Source organism: Gallinula chloropus, assembly GCF_964237585.1.
Source record: "Gallinula chloropus genome assembly, chromosome: 5".
NCBI classification, from domain to species: domain Eukaryota; kingdom Metazoa; phylum Chordata; class Aves; order Gruiformes; family Rallidae; genus Gallinula; species Gallinula chloropus.
In genome coordinates this window covers 2,552,563-2,570,187 of record NC_140090.1, presented here as the reverse complement: position 1 = coordinate 2,570,187, position 17,625 = coordinate 2,552,563, and the positions used below count along the sequence as shown (strand labels likewise).

At 43.3% G+C, this 17,625-nt stretch overlaps 1 protein-coding gene across 1 annotated transcript in view; it reads left to right on the top strand.

The window, feature by feature from the left end:
* Positions 1-968: 968 nt before the first annotated feature.
* EPC2 (enhancer of polycomb homolog 2) overlaps positions 969-17,625 on the top strand; it is a gene marked incomplete at its 5' end in the record, with an annotated part of 48,318 nt that continues 31,661 nt past the window's right edge. The window contains 2 exons of the mRNA XM_084265244.1: positions 969-1,121; positions 16,826-16,985. Of these exons, the coding sequence (XP_084121370.1) occupies positions 969-1,121; positions 16,826-16,985 (313 nt within the window). The remainder of the gene's footprint in view (positions 1,122-16,825; positions 16,986-17,625) is intronic.

The following is a 17,625-nucleotide window of genomic DNA, read 5'->3' as shown; positions in this document are numbered from 1 at the left end:
GCTGCTCTGTGAGGCTCAGTCCATGGAGAGAGAGGGGTAGAGGACATCGCTCTTGACAGGGAAAAAATGTAATTGACCGTTGAGCAGGTAAGAGTTCGTTTCTGCAGCACTGGCTTGTAAATATAACTGAAGTTCAGTCTCCCGGCAGCGGCTTTTTAACGCTTTAAGCGCAAAGCGGGTAACGATGCGAGCCGCCAGCCCGCCGTGCGCTGAGGCGAGGAGCGCGGGCCAGCCCCGGGGAGAAGGAGCCCGCGCTCCCGCCTCGCCCCGCTGCTCCCACACGGGCCTCCCGTCACCGGCACTGGGTGTCTGTCAGCGGCAGCGGCGGGGGCCGGCGGGGCGCATCGCATCGCATCGCTCGCCGCCACCACACGCCTCGGCGCCACTTTTTCCAGTCACAAGCTCCTCCCGCCTCGTCCTCCCGGTGCTCCGCCCGTAGCGGGGGGGCGGCGGAGCGGCGAGTTCTCCCTCCCCCATGGCTGATCTTCCCCGGGACCAACTCCCCGTGTCGCTACCCCTCAGCGGCTACCGTCCCGTCCCGTCCCGTCCCGCCTCAGCGGCCGCCTCACAAACCCGCGTCCCCACCGCCCCCCCTCAGCCTCCCGCCCTCAGCTGCGCGCGCACCGCGGGTCTCCTCTCCTCTCCTCCCTCCCCCCTCCCGGCCTCTCCCCCTCACCCCCCCTCGCCCGAACTCTCGCGTTGGCTGTCGGGATCGCTGGCCGCTTTGGTTAATGTCCGCCATGTTTGCCATGGCGCAGGGAGCGGATCGAGCGAGCCCGGCGCGGATCTAGGGCTGCGGGGCGTGCGCTGTGAGCTACGGGCGGCCCCGCGGAGAGCTGTTCCGGGGCGGCGGGACCCTCCATGGTGGTGCGGGCCGGGTGCGGGAGCGGCTGGGAGGCGGCGGCGAGGCCGCACTGAAGGCCCCCCCCGCCCGCCCGGCCCCGGGGTGTTATTGTGAGGGGGAGACAATGAGCAAACTCTCCTTCCGAGCCCGGGCGCTAGACGCCGCCAAACCGCTGCCCATCTACCGCGGCAAGGACATGCCCGACCTCAACGACTGCGTCTCTATCAACCGGGCTGTGCCGCAGATGCCCACGGGGATGGAGAAAGAGGAGGAATCGGTAAGGGAGCCGCGCAGGGGGGGCACCATTGTTTATCAGACACCCCCCTCCCCTCACGGGAAATAGGCCATTGGCATTCACCAAGCGCACTACGCACGCTCCCCACCGCAGCGCTGCACGGTTCTTACGGGGCCCTGCGCAAAGAGCGCAGCGTAAACTGCTGTCCGACGCCGTAAGCGGGCCCAGCTCCGCCATCTTCTTTGCGTCCCGACTCGCGAGTGTTTTGATTAGTGGTGGTGGTGGAGGGGGGGGGGAGGCCTTTACGCTAGCGTAAGAAGGAGGAAGGCGCAAGATGCATCTCTGAATGAGCGAGCGAGCGCTGCGGCCGCAGTTGGCGTAGCGTGCCTTTGCTGCCGCCGCTTTGCCTTCTGCGTGGGGAGCGGGAACGGGAGCGGAGCGGGAACGGGAGCGGAGCCGGGTGGCAGCGGCTCGGCTCGGGGTGCCCGCCCGCCGTAGCGGCCTTGCGGCGGCCCCGCAGACGGGAAGCGGAGGAAGCGGGATGCTTCTCTGTTACAAGTGGTCCACATGTGCGCTGGCAGGGTAGCGGAGGCTGGAGGGGACAGCGGGCAGCCCCGGCTTTGCTGGCGGAGCTCTTGCAGCCCCGGCTTTGCTGGCGGAGCTCTTGCAGCCCCGGCTTTGCTGGCGGAGCTCTTGCAGCCCCGGCTTGCTCCAGCACCCCTCTGCTGATGCTGCGAGTGAAATTCTCGGTAGCTGTAAGGAGTGCGCGTCCTGCGAGTACTTTCTCAGGCTGTTTGGTGCTGCATGGCGCACGTTACATGTCCTGTGCATCAGCTGGACGCGTTGCATTGAGTGTTAAGCTTTTAGGTGACTTCTAAATAAAGCAACTATTGTTTAAAAAAAAAAAAAGAAAGAGATGTGATGCTTGTTCTTCCGGTGGTGGTATAGGGAGGGGAAGAGCTTTTGCCCGCTTATGTGAAGATAAGTTTGGGGGGGTTTTGACAAGCAGCAGGTCGGCAGTGCTTTGAGAGTGCTTGCCCGGCAGTTCTGGTGTGGTTTGAGTGTCCTGGTCTGTCTTATCTTAACGTCTGACTCTTGTGCACCTTAGAGTTGTATAAGGCTTAGATAAAGGCTGTCGTCTGATGTGTCTCTACTTGTATGTAGAGCCGATAGTAAATGCACCCTCAAGAATTTCTTCAATGAATCCATGTCTCCGCCTCAGCCAGTTCTCTATGCGTGTGGATTGGCTTTTCCGAGGGTACAGCTGTCAAAGGAGGCTCCATGCTCCTCTGATTGGTTTTCTTACTTGGCTGTTGATACTAAAAGGAATCCTTTGCCTTACCGTTGTGGGTTGTTTTGGTTTGTTTGGGTGGGTTGGATTTCCACCCCCCCCTTCCTATTTCCTCCGTTGTTTTACAATGTGTAATGCCCTGTTATCAAAACTTCCAGTACATTTCTGCTGGAGTCTGGGAGTGTGTGTAAAAGCAACAGCAGCATCGTAGTAACGAAGCGATCTGGGCACCTGGTTTGGTTTTCTCAGTCTTTAAAGTCTACTTGTGCTGTGTTTGCATTTAATGTTTACAAAACAGGGCTTATTTTTCAGAAGGTATTTTATTATTTTGAAAAATCATGTTTCAAGAAAACTCATTAATAGAAAACTGCAGGAAGAGCTCAAGCAAGCAGCTTGTGGACCGCTTAAATGACTGTGAAGAAGATTGCATCTGTACTTCAGCAGAACTGCTTTAGTGTTGTACCAGAATGCTGCTTTTCTGTAAGAATAAAGTTTCTCTCTGCTGAAGTGGGGCTCTATTTGATATGCAGTGGTCTCAAAACAAAACAGGCGTGGTAGTATAGTGACAGTTTCGTTAGTGGAATAGCCCCTTTTCCAGTTGTGCACAAGTAATTCTCTAACTGTTGTGGTAGTGGTATGTAAAGCCAGCCTAGGAAAGGCTGTTGTAGATAACAGTACTTAAGCATTTGAGAAATATTTAAGCAGCTTTTATTCATAGCAAATATTGTTATGATCAATTTGATCTCTTTTGATGAGGACTTTTTGGGGGCAGGAGAGCACCACATACTCATTCCTAACATCTCAAGGCCTCTTTTTTTTTTTTTTTTTTCTTTCTAGCTCAGGCTTTGGCGGGGGATGGATCTTGTGAAAGGTGTTTGAACCATCAGGGTAGCTGATGATTTGTACTTCTGTACAAAGGCTCACAGCAGATACTACTCTGCCCCCAGTACGCTGCCTTCCCTGCCGTGCTGCCCCGTGTGAAGCCTTGATAAAATCAGAAGTCTTGTAGTACAGTGTAGCATGGGGTCAGATACCGTCTACTTGAGCCTGAAAATAGCTATGTATTTACAGATTTGTGAGCTTTAAAATGGTTAAGATTGACATGTCTGTCTGACCTGTTCTTCACAGCCCAGTCCTGCTACTACAGGCATATGATTTGCTTTGTTCGTAATTGATATTTTGTACAGGCAAAACCGCACATTTTGGTCTGTTTGTTTCTGATGTGGCTTTATTTTGTGTTTGTTTTGGTTTCAAACCAGTAGTATTACTTGGAAAGTAGAGAGGCTTACGGCCTGTGTGGGGCTAATGATTATCCCTCATTTCTACTACTACTGCTAAAGTTATTTGAACTGTGTGTAACATCCTACAGTTGTTGTAGTGCCAGAGTGGGCAACAATACACACTGCTGCTCATTCCACCACAAAGAATCATACTGCCCTGTATGTCAGGATGAGCATCTTAAGATTTGACTCGTTTTTAGGTTTGATGAATACACTGGAGCCGTTTCAGTATCTTGGAGACTTATATCCACGTACAACACTCTATAAATCAGCAGCTTGTTTCTCTCACTTGGAGATCCCAGCCATGAAAGAATCAGGCTTCTGCTCTGTAGCATGTTTATGTTAGTGTTTATAATTTACCCTAATTTAACCTGAGGAAGAAAATTGTGTGGGTTTGTTTTTTGTTTAAACTCCGAGATTGCTGTTAAGGAGAAGCAGGAAGCTCTCCTTTTGTGAGCTTCAGAAACTGAGCAGGAGTGTTTTGTATTGCATTCTTTTTTCCTGACATGTAAGAGTTGTGTTTCATAACACTAATTGTTTTGGCTAGAAGGGGGAAAGTTGCAGAACAGATAAGCTTTGGGTTTGTTTCTTATCACATAACTTCTTTGTTTGAATGCATATTACTGGAGATTGCTGAGTTGCATGTTGCAGGTTAGGCTGAAGACTTTCAGAAATAAATGCACTTGAGTTGCTAAGAAGCTAAAAACAAGGTGGTAATTGATGATACCCAGATTGCCTGGTCAAAGCTATCTGTATGCTCATCTCGGGGTTCTTGTTTGAACATAGGCCCCTTTATGGTTAAGTTTGACATCACATAACAAGGCTGAGGTTACAGAGGAAGAAGTGCACGAATAGCAGCCCAGGACGTGGTTTAATGCTGTGGAAATGCTGACAGAACGAATGAGAAGTGACTTTCACTCTCGGTCTTGGGGTGATCGCTGCGGGATGCTCTTTTACTGATGATTAGATACAATGTTCGAGTATTTTAGTAGGCTGGAAGTAGCTAACTTGACGTTGATTTGTTTGGGTTTTTTTCTTGCTTTCTCTTCTGTTTGTACTCTGTGCTTCATTCAGTTCAGCGTCTGCCTTTCAGAGCATCCTGGAGCTGCTTCTCAAGCAGCGTACTCATTCTTCTTTTAAAGCAGGAACTGACTTTGCGCAAGTCAGTCCTTCGTTTGGGTGGTTTTTTCTCATACAGTGAACTAGAGGAGTTCACTCAGGAGGACTTTTAAAAATGTGTATTAACACAGATGCCATTAACTTTATGGCGATGCTTACTTGCTTTTTAAAAGCTTGGTTATGTCCCAGTGCTACATGCACATGTTCTTATGCCTAAGCATTTTTTTCCTGAATTCTTCTTATGAAATCAAAGAGTAGTCACTTCTTAATCTTTTCTTGGAGGGGCTTCATCCTGTGCACGTGAGCATAAGTCATTGGTTGGGGAGTTTGGGGTGCTCTGCTGCTGCCCTTTTTGCTTGTTGTTGGCATGCTCCAAAACTTGGAGATTATGGGGTTTTGGTACATTGCATTAATTGATAGTGTAATTTTTTTTTTGGTAAGGAGATTAATGGAATTGATCATATATTGCAGCTAACTGTTGATGTAAAGGCAAGTAGTTGTGTCTGTTATTCTGTGTTATTCTGTGTACTGAACTGTGGTGACTGCTGCTGTGTTACCGGCTTGCTTTCTGCAGTGAGCTCAGTGTAGCAGTTCTCTTCCTCCTTAAGTCACCCCCCCTACTCAAGATATGCTTTCCCATCTTCTGTTGGGAAGCATAAGGTTATTAAGATTTTTATAGATGGAAATGTTACAGATAGTGCTTTCATAGTGTCAGTGCATTATTTCCCCTTCTAACTTATCAGTAATTATTTGTGCTAAATTATATTTATTAACCAATAGGTGTCTTAAAACAATTGGCTTAAATTTCATGATTATGATGGTATTTGCTTTTAGATGAAGTTCTGTTCTTAGTTGTGCTGTTGATGCCCATGGTTTCTAGGAAGGTGCTTAAATACCATCAAGCATTACAGACTCTCACAAAGTTTGAGGTTGGAAGGGACCTTCAAGGTATCGTTGGCCAACACCCCTGCTCAAGCAGGACCACCTGAAACCTATTGTCCAGCCCCACATTCAGGTGACTTCTGAGTACCTCCAAGGTGGGAGGTATTGAATCTGTGAGGACTTTAAGCCATTGATCAGAAGTACCTAACCTGGTTTATGTTTATAAACAGAAATGTGCATAAATGACTCCCCATGCGGAAGGAAACTGTTCTAACTTGAGATTTGTATGTGTGCTGGTAGCCTGAAGTCAGGACATGGTGTGTAAAATTGAAGGTCAACAGAGGATAACATTAATTCAAACCATACAAAGAACTCTGCAAACCAAATATCCCTCAACAAGACTGTATGAAAATCAAAGTAAGAAACTCAGAAGACTCTTCTTCCGTGCAGTGCTAAGTGAAATCATGACAGCAGACTTTCCCTAGGAAGGAAACAGGGGTTGTTTGATTAGAATCAACTAGCTTGTGTGTTGGGGAAATGTAATTCCCAGCAGAAGTTTATTTCTCAGAGTTCAGCACCTTTATTTACTACTTTCGCGTATGTTTGGAGACCGCTGGGATTACTGAAGTGTGTTTGGTAGTAGGCAGCATAATGCTGTGTTGTAATCTTCATTCGTGGAACTTTAAACTTCAGTTCTGTTACAAGACATCTTCTCCTGCCTTCAGGTCCTGTATTTTTCTCCCTCCCTTTTCAATCCATTGCATCATGCAGTTATGTTCCTCACAAGTGCACGTTTCAGCTCCGTTTTCCAGCCATTATTTCAGTTTTCAGCTGTGATCCTCTATCCTTCCTGTGCTTTCACCTGCACAGTATTTTTGTTGCTAACAGTAACATCCTTTCTGTCCGCTGTTGTTTTTTTCAGTGTCCCATTTGATAATGGTATATCAGACTTAACGCTAAGTAGGTTGGATTGTGTTAGCTTGACACTGCAGTGGGGTTGAAAGTAAGCTGAATGAATGGGGACCCCATTTAAATGCTAGAGTAGCTGCCCATTGTTAACTGGTGAACTGTTAAACCGAGTAGCTTTTGTTCTTATCTGTTCTGGCTGTGTTTCTGTGGCTGAAGTCAAACATCACAAAGGCTTGCTCTGAAGTCTCAAGTCACGATCAGTTTATTAGGGTTTATCACATTAACACCTATCAGCTAACCTGTTACAACTGCTTGTGAGTAGAGGCTTAGCCTGTGACAAATGTCAAGTCATTCACTTTGGAGTGTGCTTTTAAGATAGCTGTGGTCTGCAGCTGGGAGGGATGTTCTGCAGCCCATCTGACTCTACAGGGAGGTGAAAGCCCACCGTGGGGAAGTTGAGCATCCTCTACTTTTTGGAGAAGTGGTAGGAGCATGTGGGGATGGAAGGCTTGGGAATGGAGAAGCGTGAGGCTACTACACTTTTAGTGGCATCCTGAGGTTAGATGGGTTCAACCATATCTTTAAACCACGCTCTTAATTTAGATAAAGTTGTGTTTTGGCTGCAGGCTAAAGCCATATGCATGGGGTCAGTTAACAGGGCCATGAAATTGGTGCTAACTTGTTTGGGTGCCTGAGTCCCTAGTAGAGAACAATGGTATCTGGATGGGTGCTAATTGAGAGTCACACCCCAGCTCATTATGCAGGAACTTTCCCTTATAGGTTGATTTCCTCAGCATGAGTGGTAATTCTATGGTGAAAGCTTTGGAGAACATTTTGAAATCTCCCTTCTCTGTGCTCTGTCACTCAGCTCTGGAACATCTCAAATGCAGGTAGCAATTTTCCCTTTTCCTTCAATTTAAGAAAACCTTGTAAAGAAATACCTCGGGCAGCTTCAGCTGTGCTCTGAATCGCGTGGTGCCAGACTTCCTATTGCTCCTGCCTGGCAACATCGAGCAGTTGTCAGCTTTGTAGAGTTTATATGTTGATCTGAGATCAGTTGAGGTGTCCCACTTGAGTAATTTAGATCAAAAGACATTCGATCCACTTATATTAATTTTGGTTTTAATTATCTTTTGTAATAAAGATAACTTTCATTGGTGGTATACATTCAGAGGTTATTTGTGATTTATTTTGCTGTCAAAGCTAATAAGTATGCCTTGTTTTTACTGACTTGAACAGTTATATGCTGTAGTGTATTTACTGTTCTACCTGTTTAACTTCTAAAAAGATAACACATTTAATATTTACCCAAACAAAATTGCTGATAAACCTTAGTTGTCCCTAAAGCCATCGGTGGTAATTGTAGAGCTGAAATTCGTGTAACCAGTAAAGAACTGAGCAGGAACTGAATTACCATGTATGAAAAGGAGTAAGAAGTAGAGAGAATAACGTTAGGAAGCTAAAAATAATACCAATATAGACTGTTGTAATTTTGCTTTAATGCTGACTAGGTCTGAGCCATAGCAATTAAGTATTTTAGAATATACTGTCTGGAGTTTTGATTTGAATACATTTTGCAAATTCCTACTTGCTGATATGTAGCAATCACTGTGTAGCGTGGCTGAAGATGTTCAGGGTTGTGTCTCTGTCCATAGTATACCTGCCCTGTATATAAGGGTGCTGAAGGTTGCAGGAATAACAAAAATTAGTTCTGAGTTCTTATTTTGCCTAGTTTTGCCTAGTGCAATTCTAATTGTGATTAATACATTTACACCAGTAAAATGCCTGATCCTTTAGGGTAAAAGGAGAGATTGCCACACCTGATGGTCATGTCTTTATTTTTAAAAAAAAATGTATTCAGAAATAAGATAACAATTAAATGCTTAGACTAAGTGCTTTGGACTTTATTAGTTAAAAATATGCTGTTGGTCAGTTATTATTTTAACTGCAAGTGTCAGAGCAGAGAGAGTAAGTAGGTGAGCTGATACCAAAGTTGTATCCACTGAAGTAAGTTACTCGGCGAAGAAAAAAGCCCTTCCCCTCTGGTGAGTGTGTGAGGGCAAACCTGCGTTCTTTTGCCTGGTAGACATATCTCTGGTCCCTGCAGTTTGCTGTGCCCAACACCTCACCAGCATGAGTTGTTCTCTGTAAGGGATTACTTTCTCATGTTTATGTCCTCTTAAATTCTGAGGGGTCAGAGCTTACACAGCTTGCCTTGTGAGACTGTTCCCCAGTTCGTTAGATTTCGCTTTTCCATAAGTTTTCCATATTAATAAACTACTGTATGTCACAGGGGACATGAGATCCAAAGTGATTCATATACATATCAGCTCTTAGCCAGCATATTTATAACTGTTTCCCTCTTCTCCCTAGCTGTTTTGTTGTTTACATCTTAATTTATAATTTAGTTTTCTGCTATTTTTTATGGCTGCCATCCAGTTTGAGTTTCATAACAAAACCTGTTCCTGCTCTGAAGCACCCTGGTAGTGTCTGATTCCCCTGTGCTAAACAAAACCAAAACCCTGGATGGCTTGCAGTGGTACACAGTGACTGGATAAGCAAGATGGACACTGTTATTACAGACAGCTGAAATATAGTATCTTTCCCTTGAGTTAAAGGTGTTTAAGTGCAATTTTGTAGTTAATTTTTAGTAATTCTTACTCCTACCAGGTATGTGCACTTGTGTGTTTCTTTTCTTTTTTAAATGCACTTCTAGGTTGTCCTAACCTTAGAACCAATCTCTAGTATCTCTTTTCTTCTTATTATTATTATAATATGATAGATTTCTGTTTTATATGTCAAGTCTTCAGCACACCAAGTTTCATCACATTGGTGAGGATATTTGTTTTAAACACTCTGAAAATTGAAAATTGGTGTGTCTGAATTAAATAAAAAATCCATTGTAAGAACTTTGGGTCTTACTCTTGGGAAGACAATGTTATACAGAAGTCAGAAGATTAAATACATAGTGCAGTAAAAGGGAGAGGTACTGCAAGCAACTTGAATGTAAAAGTTATTCCTGAAACTTTCCAGGAAACTGTGTTGCTGATGAAGGTGAAATTAACAGGCTCGTTTAGTACCCAACTCTTGCTAACTTCAAGGCTAAGGCAGCGAGTTCAGCTTAGTCCATGGGAACTAGTTGTGGAATCTCAGCCTTTGAAAATACTTCGTGGGGTTAATTACATGAAGAATAAGAGAGAATATTTATGTATGTAGGTGTATACTTTCCCATCCCCGCTTGTCTGACTTAGGACAATCAGGTTATGCTAATTGAAGTAAATAAAGAGGAATTCTTCAGATGCAATTTGTTAACAATCTGCTGTGTTTAAGGTTGCATTTGTGAAGTGGTGAAGGATACAAATGTGTATCACAGGGAGTGAGCTGAGGTCGGCTTTCTGTGTCTTTGGACTAGATGTTGCAGTACTTGAAACAACTTTCTCTTAAGGTCAGGCAAGAGCATCTTGGGGAGGAAAAAGGTCCTGCTTCTCAGGAGGCATACTGTCTCATAAGGTACCATATTCAGCCTTTCCAAATGCACTTCTTAATAATTCAGTTTGTTATGCTATAACAATAATTCTATTTTAATAACTCATTTCAATTTGGGCAGACTGGAAACTTTATAATTAAATGTAGCATTAAAATATGGTTCTCTAGAGGGTTTTTTTGACACTTCATAAACAGTGACAATTTGGTGTCAATTACGTTTTCATAAATAGCAAAACATCATTATAGGGATGAGATTACTCATGGTCTTATATGTTACTGCTGTCCCACTCAGGGACATATTTGGGGTGTCTCACAGTTGTGTCCTGTCTGTCATTACCTAGGATGATTGAAATTGCAGTGTTTGCCTTTTCTGACTTAAATGTATATAGAGTTTTTTTATTTTGTGTGTGTTTTTGTGCTTTGTGATTAGCTAAAGAAGCACAGAAATAATTGTGATTATTCTCTGGTCATCTCAGACTGATGATACCTCAGTATTTAATAAGCTAACTTCAACTCTTACTTCCTGTCTTGCCTGTAGGTACTTTGTAGTGCTTAAGTTGGCTTTACTCGGATGCCAGAGAGGAAGTGTAGGAGTGTTTTAGCCTTTTTTGGTCCAAACTGGATTTTCTTCATTTATATGCAGAGTTCCTGTGTCGACTTATCTAAATATGTAGTGGCATCCAAGGATGTTGGGCTCAGCAAGGTGTTTTGGTGGCTCTTCTCTTGTATTGTTTCAGCCTAATCAGCGTTCTTGAGAGAACATTCAGGTGATTTGGTCTGTAATTGGATGATTTGCATGTAAAGTGTTCAGAGAATGCTTTCTCTTTGGTTTTTAGAGAGCGCTGGCATTGCTGTGTGAAGTTACAGTTGTTTAAAAAGTGGAAAAGGGAAGAAAATTACAAAAGAGGTTCAGGGTTTTTTTTTTTCCTGTTATTAGTTCACTCACTTCTGGAATGACTGTAAAAGTAGCTAAATAATAAAGATTTTACTCGTTCTAGGGACGGGACCTGTGAATTTTTAGGATGGAGCACTACAATTGGATTCACTTTGCTGTCTCCTTCATTGACTTGTCTGTAGCAGCAACCTAGAGTTAGCACCTTTTTTTGGCCTGTACTAATAATTTGGCAGCTTGGAAGGCAAGTGTGTGGCAAGTGGTGATTATTAAAAATAAAAAGGTGGGGGTTGTCATTGGAAAAACATGATATGGCCAAAAGTGAAACTGAGAAGTGGTGTGTGAGCCCTTCCACTTACCAGAAGGGCCTTGCACCATACCTTCTGCTCCTGTTGGTTTTTCTTGAGCTTCCACTGAGAGTCAGAAACCCCTTGGGGACACCAGGAGTGGCTTCAGTCCTACAGAGCAGCTTTGCTTTGCATGGGCTGGTTTGAACTCAGTCTGTAAATTTTTGTTTGCCCAGCTCTCCATGTTACTTCACAACTAATAGAACCTTTTTAAGGGGACGTGGTGTGGCAAGAGGGAACAGATCTGATTAGTGAATAGAGTAATTCTCCATTGGATCAGTAGTAGCTGATCAACTTTTGCTAATTCACTGAAACGTTTGCTTTTCAAAATAACTTGGAAATGAAGCAGTGAGTTTCTCTTAAGATACTCATTGCTATCTGGAGTGAAAATTGCTGTGGGGCACAGACAGGTTTCCTGCTCTATACGACTCCTTGTTTCAGTCATTTGTTTTCCATCCCAGGGCAGAGGGAGTGGAAAGAAAAAGAAAAACAGCTCTGTAGGTATCCTCTCTTTTATTTCATTTTTTTTAATCTCTTAAGCCCTTCAGCTGCTTAAATACACTTTCACTTTTGATAACATTAGAGCAGGAAATCAATCGTACTTCAGATAATTGGTTATCATTTTGTGTAGACTAAGTTGGCTATCTCCTTTTCTTGTTTAAAAGAAAAAGCTTTGCCAGTAAGCTCCTCATGCTCAAGAAGAGATTCATCCTGTTGGTCTTGCAAGCTCTTTCTGTGCTGAGGAAGGTAAATATTTGTTGGCCCAGCCTTTTTCTGGCAGTTAAGGATTGGGCGGGTTAACCACAGAAGAAAAGAGGTGGTGCTTGCTTGAGTTTACACTTACTGAAATACTTATCAAAAGAAGAAGAAATCTTTATTTAAAAAAAAAAAGGGATGGGTGTACAGAGAGGAGTAGTTCAGGCTGTGGCTTCAGGAGGTGGGGAGGCTGTTGAGCTGCATGACACCTTTTCTGCAAGTGTTGTCACTAGGTGTTACTAGCTGTGGTTGAGACATCGCATGAGAGCCTGCCCACTTCACATTAAAATGATAGTTTTGTTTCTGAAATTCTTTATGAAACGGGAAATACAGGATAATTGACACTTTTATAACATTAATGTTAGGCAAATAGGATCCCTTGGCTTTAGGTTATCCTTGTTTTCTCGTCTTTTTATTATTCATTGCAGGTAGATTGGAAGGCTTACTCTGGGCTGGCCAAGAAATATTTTGAGTGGGTAAAGCTGTTAACACTCACTTTCCTCTTTCATCATACTTACAGTGGATTGCTGTGGAGTTAAAGCCATCTATCTTGTTAGGAGAGTTGATGTTAACAGCTAAGCTGTGGGATGTTAAGTTTTGTTTCCCTTAAGTCTTGGTAACATCTGTCAAGATATTTCTTCTCATTAAAGTATGCAGTGTTGTGGATACCTAATGTAAATTGTGTGACCTGAAGCTCTGTTGTGAGAGGACTGGCAATGAGGAAATTCTTTTCTTAAATAGTATTACAGTTTACTGTGATATGTTTCATCACGTTCTGCCTCACAGGGTAAATGCAAATAGTGGTGAGTGAGTAAAAATGGCACAGTAACCTTTGGAAGAGTTGTAGCATCACTTGTATGGCATAGTTTAAAGGAGAATATTACCTGTTACCTGCTGATTCACTACTGTTCTTGAACTCTTCTTCATAATGAAGAATCTAGATGTAAAGTTTAGAAAGAGCACAAAAACCTGTGGTGTTTCAGGGGTGAAAACATGTAGCAGTGAAAGTTCTTCACTCTGGATTGGACTTAGAGCCTGGTTCTGAACTTGTGCAACCAAAGCCAAGTATTTTTATATACTGGTGGTGTAGGATTCTTGCCCCTCAATGAAAATATAAAGCAAGTATGGATTCAGGGGTGTAATTTCAAGCCTTGTTCTAGACTAAAGCTGGTTCTTATTCTCTCTTGTCATCCCTGTTGTGAATGGCTGTCAAGTCATTGGGGTTGGAGCTTTGAAGCTGGGGGTGTGAGACTGCTAGGTGCAGTGAGCTCCTCTGTACCACTTGACACAGAATGAGGGCATTCATGCTGGCAAGACAGGCTGGCTACACCAGGGAAAAACGCTGGGTTCTGTAAAGTCAGTGACTTAAGCAATTCTTTGGGAACTGTTGTCAGGATGGTGATTTTAACAGAGAATGTACCAGCATGGCTAAAGTGCATCTAGAGAGATGAATCTTCCCCTTGAGAACCGTTTTGGTTTAACACATAAATAAGCTAAAGCAGCAGTATTACATATACTAAACATAAAGATATTCCTGATTCTGTTATGCTGTGAGTTGAAGTAGTAGGACTATCTGAACTGCAATTATTTGAAAATCTTTTAGTCACACTAATGAGGTTTGGATGGGGTTTTTTTTTTAAGGAATTAGTGGGTTTAAACTCTTTTGACAGGTATTCCTTTTTATTCCCATGGCAGCAGGTTCTGTTTGCTGTCATTGCTGTTTCCTCTCATGTTCAGTTAATTTGTATAAGATCTGTCTTTCAAAACCATAAGATAAGGTGAAAAACAGACAAAAAGGTGTGTTGGTAATACCAGCTTACAAAATATTTCTAAAAATGCTTTCTTAGGTTTAATAAAGCTGTTTAATTAGACCATGTTTTAATATAAAATTTTCAAAGTTTGTTCAAACAGTACAGTTGGAGTTAAAATTCCTGTTTTCCTTAACCTCATGTTCAGGAGAGACTTATTTTTCCCCCCCAATGTTAAAAATCGTGTATTGTATCTGTCTCTTTTGAAGCTCTACTGTTTGAGTGACAGTAATGCTGTTAAGGCTTTTCAGCCTGAAAGCTCTGCTATGCTCGAAGGCTTTTTATAGTAAAGTGAGCACTAACACCTATTGTCAGGTTTTCCTGGGGAACTCTTTGTGTCCTTACTACCAGTACTATAAAACCCGAGAATCTGAAATGCTCCACCGCACTGTTTAATGGGCTGTGAAGCCAAAGGATGCTCTGAATTTTGGTTGCTCTGTGTCCTTTTTCTCTACTTTCGGTGAAAGTCAGGGTGCTTCCCCACTTGTCAGTGGTGAGGCTGCTCCTGGGATACTCTTACGCGTTACTCTGCTTTCCCCAGATTTCTCAGATGTTGAGATACTGGAAAGTAATCAGTCAGTGGGGCTGGCAGAGTGGCTGAAAGCTTAGGGATGGTAAGCGATCTGCTCGTGTTAGTTCTGCCAAGAGGGTTAGTGTGGAAAAAGAAGATTTTCAGGACTTTTTCAAGTCACGACTTACTGATGTGGTGTTGAGATGCCTGTCCAAGCCCTACTTGAAGACTCTGAATGTCCACAGGACCTACCTGAGAGCATTTCTGTGGAGCTCCTGTATGCTGTGGTGGTAACGGTTAGGAGACACCTCTAGGCACATCAGTTGAAAGCAACACAGTAACGAAACAAATTCTATTGTAGCTGAAGTACCTACTCAGTGCTGTGAAACTGAGACACGTTTTAATGGTGAAGTGACAGATTTACTCTGTATGTAGTAACTCAAGCAGATCACACCAGATACTTGATTGCATGCTTGTCTTAATTCTAATAGCATTCACTTGGGAGCCTGATGGTTTGATTTAATGTTGCTTCATGGGCTACAAGAGACTCCCCAAGCTGCTCTTCCAGTCACCGATTTGTTACAGTCTAATTTTGCAGAAATTGCATTATTTGGGTTGCTGTAAGATCTTAATATTTTAAAGGGTGCAATTTATGAACTATTATTTAAATATATTTTTAATTATATGTTTTCATTCACTACTCTTTTTAAAAAATTAATGTTCTGTAGAATTAAAGAGGAAGAAATCCTATTCTTGAGAGCTTAACAAGTCTATAGTACAGAATCTGAGTGCAAGATCACAGGGTCTGACAGACTGTGTGGCAGTGTAGTTACTGGGAAGCAGACTGGTTCTCCTGTTTGTAGTGTTGATGCCTTTTGTGAGACTAGATAGTTGCTGGTGTTGATGGGAGGGGTATCCCAGAAAACCAAAGGAGGAGACAGAGTAGCAAAGTCATCTGTTTGTTGGTTTTTTTGGGGATTGTTCAGAACAAATACTCTGTCCAGCAGTCAGGTGTGTGGGAATGGCTAGAGAACAATGCGAAGCCCCTGGAATAGGCAAGGTAAGGCTGCCTGTTAGATCTGTGACAGAGCTGAGCTTCGATTTCAGGTTGATGCTCTGCTGTGTCATCTTCCCTCCTCTCAAATTTTGGAAACTGGGGACAAGAACTCGGGGCGGGGGGGGAGAATAGTGAAAGAATAAAGCTTCCAGGCTCCTGGTTCTGCTGGAGACTAGCAGTTGATCTGCTGGGAGACTGCAGTTTACCACCCGTGTAAGGCAAGTATCAAACAAGCAAACTCAGGATTTAACTTTCCCAAGTAAATGGCTGTGGTGATTGAAGGTCTTGGATTAAGACCACTGCTCTGTACTGGACACACAGAAGGCAGCATGTGCCAACATAGCCATTTGGAGTATTTTCATGGGGTGGCTTTGTGGTGGCTTAAAGGAGTAGACAGCACTGGAGTGTCTGGAGCATACACAGAGAACTGTACAGCTGCCAGCCCTGGCTCAGGGTGGGAGATGGTGAGAGGGGTAGCATTCACAGCCATGTCCCGTCTTGTTGCTGGTGAGTTCATCTCAGGCTTTCTACAGACTGCACTGGAATGATACACACACAGTGCCATGGATCAGAATACTTCATATTTGTACTTTGCCAAAGTTTAATACATGTATTCTTAAAAAATCTTTGGTTAGTGCCAAACTTGCAGCAGTAAATGAGTTGCACTGCCTTAACCACTAAAATTCTGTGTGAAAAAAAATCTTTGTAGATTAACACACTTGTTGTGATCTGTTTTACTTGAAGTGATTCTGTAGCAACTGACTCCTGTCCTGTAAGAATAAAATGAAGTGATACCAGTTCAGGGAGTCTGTGCTGTTCAGGTGGTGTTCTGTGAGGACTGCTCTTTCTGGTGCTCCTGACTAGCTGAACCTCTCAAGAAAGCAAGCCAGTGAGAACTGCTGGGTAGACAGGAATGATGAAATTAGCTATTCTTTTGATTTGAGTCTGTTGCTTATAATACTTTAAAGGATTTACTTCGCATCTCTTAACTGAGCTCGCATAAATTTTCTCTGTGACAGGTTTTGGGCTTATACTAGCCCAAACTTTCTACTCTGGTTATTTTGTGTAGTTTGAATGCTTGATTTTTTTCCAAGTCTGGTAGGTGTGTGCTGTTGTCTGAATCAAGGGCTCTTTTTGTGTGTGTAGTCCTGCCAGACAGACGTTTACTGGAGCTCTTAAGATTCCTATCGGTTCAGGGCCCTGCTGTATGCTAAATGATGGAGAATACATCTTTTCCAGTCTCTAACCTGGAAGCAAGCATCCTGCTGTCCTCTAAAATACAGGAAAGCCCTCAACTCTTTCACCTGCATTGCTTGTGAAACACCAGGGCAGCAGGAAAGGGTTACTGTCTTTCTATGTACTTCAATGTAGTGATACTTAAATAAACTCTTAAACTTTCCTCTTGCAGGAACATCATTTGCAACGGGCTATCTCAGCACAACAAGTTTTCAGAGAGAAGAAAGAGAGCATGGTTATCCCAGTCCCTGAAGCGGAGAGCAATGTCAACTATTACAATCGTTTGTATAAAGGAGAGTTTAAGCAACCAAAGCAGTTCATTCACATTCAACGTAAGTTATCAAATGCTGGTTTTGTTCCTCCTTCCTCCATGTCCTCTCATGCACACACCCAGTTTCAATTGAGGAATCTTCACAAACAATCTTGAGGACCAAGTTGCTACAATATTCAGAAAATGAGAGGACTAAAATCTAAGGGGGGTGTGTGGATTTATATACGTAAATTGCAGTATCTCTTCCAGATTATGGAAGAGTTTAAGGCTGAAGGTAAATGTGAGGTTTTTCCTGCTGTATTTGTTTGTGCTCTGTGCTGATGCTTTGTGTCCATGTACAGTGGCTGGCAAACATTACCCTGTCTGCTGGTCATCCAGGATTGTTGATCAAACCGTTTTTCCTTTTCTCCCTAATTGTGAGAAGGAATAACTGAACTAGCTTAGCTGCTTCTAGCTGCTTAGACCAATGCAGGGAGGGGAAGAGAGGTGTCGTGCTCGCTGAATGAGTCTGGAATGCCTGATAACTCATTTCTATATAAATGGAGATGAGTAAAATAGAGCTTTTTGTGATGAAATCAGCCTTCATTCTCCTGATTGTAATCGACTTCTTGACAGTTCAGTTTCAAATGTGCTCACAGCAGAATTCAAGCTGATGGCTATGGCACGGATGTGTTCTGTGCTACGGGTAACAGTTATTTTTC